The 2,500-nt window shown below is 42.8% G+C and overlaps 2 protein-coding genes across 2 annotated transcripts in view; one reads left to right on the forward strand and one right to left on the reverse strand.

Annotated features, from left to right (window-relative positions):
- Nucleotides 1–1,912, forward strand: part of LOC122250574 (uncharacterized) — a 3,212-nt gene extending 1,300 nt beyond the window's left edge. The window contains exons 2-3 of the mRNA XM_043012055.2: nucleotides 1–34; nucleotides 781–1,912. The exon at nucleotides 1–34 is cut by the window's left edge and continues 114 nt beyond it. Coding sequence (XP_042867989.2) covers nucleotides 1–34; nucleotides 781–1,110 — 364 coding nt within the window. The 3' untranslated portion in view covers nucleotides 1,111–1,912. The remainder of the gene's footprint in view (nucleotides 35–780) is intronic.
- LOC122250575 (bumetanide-sensitive sodium-(potassium)-chloride cotransporter) overlaps nucleotides 1–2,500 on the reverse strand; it is a 55,665-nt gene that overhangs the window by 20,864 nt on the left and 32,301 nt on the right. The window contains exons 5-6 of the mRNA XM_086541638.1: nucleotides 2,324–2,500; nucleotides 1,345–1,459 (exon numbers count right to left, since the gene is read on the reverse strand). The exon at nucleotides 2,324–2,500 is cut by the window's right edge and continues 77 nt beyond it. Of these exons, the coding sequence (XP_086397764.1) occupies nucleotides 1,345–1,459; nucleotides 2,324–2,500 (292 nt within the window). The remainder of the gene's footprint in view (nucleotides 1–1,344; nucleotides 1,460–2,323) is intronic.

A 2,500-nucleotide genomic window follows, 5' to 3' on the forward strand; every position in this document is an offset into this window, starting at 1 on the left:
CATGGTGAAGGAGGAGGAATATTTCCTCAGGAAGGTGCGTCGCAGAAGGAATAGGATATTTCAGAGATCGTGAGGATGGGTTGGTAGGATGGGAAGAGCGTGGCCATGGATTTGTAGGATGATAAGCGAGTAAGGGCCATTCATTTAATTGCGGGATAAATGGAGGTATTTAGGATGCTAATGGGAGTTTGCGAAAGATCCCCCCCCCAAAAAAAAAAAAAAAAAAAAAGGTTTATAAAGAAGGTAAGAAAGAAGTTGCATGAATAAAGAAAGCAAGTTATTTCCCAAATTCTCGAACTGTCAAACTTTATAAATCTATCGTGTGACCTCATATTTTCTCGTTTAATATTTCGTCTGTTTTCAAACAGGTTTTTCTTGCAATTCAGCTCCTCCTTTTTTATCGGTTTGCTAAGGTTAACTAAGTAATATCGATCGTCGAGAAGGCAGAAAATACCAGATTTTGCTCATATACGATGCTAGCATACCAGATTTGGCAGGTTAAACACGGTAAAACATTTAAGTGTCCTTAATCACGAACGATTTATCTATGGATTAAGTACATTAGCGCTGAACAGCTGTGAGAACTGATGCATAGTGAATTTAGGAAATGAACACACTTTTGATTCTTAACTTACGTTCGAGTTTTGTCTCTTTAGTTACTATCATTATTATCGTTTTTACCGTATTTATGGTGCATTTTTTCTGTTCGTACGAAATTATGATCATAGACAAATCAGCAATTTATTACAATTTCCAGTTAACTTTGTCATCGTTTTACAGCAACGGGAACAGCTGTTAAATCTGAAAAAGAAGCTGGAGGTCGACCGGAATAAGATGGTGGAAAGCCAGCAGAACGAAGGACCGGAAAGCGGAGGAACTCTTAGTAAGATTGGAGAGGACGAGAAACTTTGCATAGAGACCTTAATGAAGGACCGAGTGTTCCTCCTTCAGAAGCTCGAGGAATACGAGGAGCAGGTGAAGTATCACCAGAAAGAGATCCAGCGAGACCTCGATACGGTCGAGAAGAACGTGGAGATCATCAGCCAATACAAAGAGGTAATCGGGTTGTTGAAGTCAATGTTGGAGATCTCCAAGCAGTTCCCCGAGTAAGACCTTGACTTTAACCCGCGCTCCGAAATCGCGAGGCCTCGGACTGATGGCTCCGAATCGTAACTTTCCCCCATTTGTACGCCATAGTAAATGGACTTCGTCCATTTTTTTTTTTTTTTTTCTTTTTTAATCATCATTTCTACTGCTTCCTATCAAGGAAATTATTTTTCTCTTACCAAACGTCACTTTTCACTTTTCAATTAGCCTCCTATATTTTTCTAGTTTTGCACTTACTGTTGAAACCGGTGAAACCTTTGGCCAGCTCTTCGTCGTTAAGGGGACCCACAATGGCACCAATTACATAGTCGACAATGGCGACCAGCAGCACCACTAAAAGCACCAGTTGGGCCTGGAAGGAAAAGGAAAAGACTTTGAATTATCATTTTTTTGCACTATCACTCGCCCGAACGTACGCTCCAGGCTTTGCCATTTATTTGTAAAATTTTCATTGGTTTTCAACCCCCTGATGAAAATCCATAACTCTGTTCCTGTTATACTGACATGTAAATAGTGTGTACCCAACAGCATCAAAGTGAAGCCATAAGGTTTAAATTTATCCTGTGCTGACGATCGTGAAAGGTCGTGTTCCAAGAATATCTCATCCAGTAAGTTCCAGTTTCCGCGATTCGTGTGTACAAGATCAGGAACATTTTTCAACTTTATATGCATAGTTATCTGCTTGTATTTGCTATCATTCATACTAACTGAACCTGCCTTTCAGAAGTCATTGCAATCTTTTACGGAAAGGATAAACAATGAGTAACACTGATTATCTTTTGAATGAAAATAAAAAGATTATGGACATGGTGCTTTTCGTATTTAAACCTCCATTCTCCTTGTCATTTTATTTGCCTTTCTATCTTCTTTCTTAAATTAACCTCTTCCTCCTCTTCTTACCATTATACACCCCTCCTCCTCCTCCCTTTAATTCTTTTCTAGATCCTCTTTCATCTCCCCATTTTTTCCTTCCCCTCCTTTTCCCTTTTTTTCTTCTCCCTCTTTCCTCTCTTCGTCCCTCTTCTCATCCCCCTCCTCTTCGCCTGCACCACCACCATCTTCGTCTCTGCAGCCCCTCCGTGTCTTCTTACTACCCCTCTCTTCTCCTCTTCACCACCACCTCCTCCCTCCCAACCTCTTCCACCTCCCCCCTCCCCTCCTTCCAAACCTCTTCCACCTCCACCTCCCCCTCCCCTCCCCTCCCCTCCCCACTCACCCTCGCTTCCCACTCCATGCCGATGACGCAGATGGCGAAGAGGACAACGAGTGTGACGGTCCCGACCACCCGAACGTCGTTGACTCCCCCGTCGATAATTTTGACCTGGAAGGAGGCCAGGAGGTCGTTGATGGACTCGCAGAAGCCCACGATGTACATGGAGGCGGCGACGGCGTT

The sequence above is a fragment of the Penaeus japonicus genome, unplaced genomic scaffold (genome assembly GCF_977035675.1).
Source record: "Penaeus japonicus unplaced genomic scaffold, GWHDUDI00000001_assembly GWHDUDI00000011, whole genome shotgun sequence".
Lineage (NCBI taxonomy): Eukaryota > Metazoa > Arthropoda > Malacostraca > Decapoda > Penaeidae > Penaeus > Penaeus japonicus.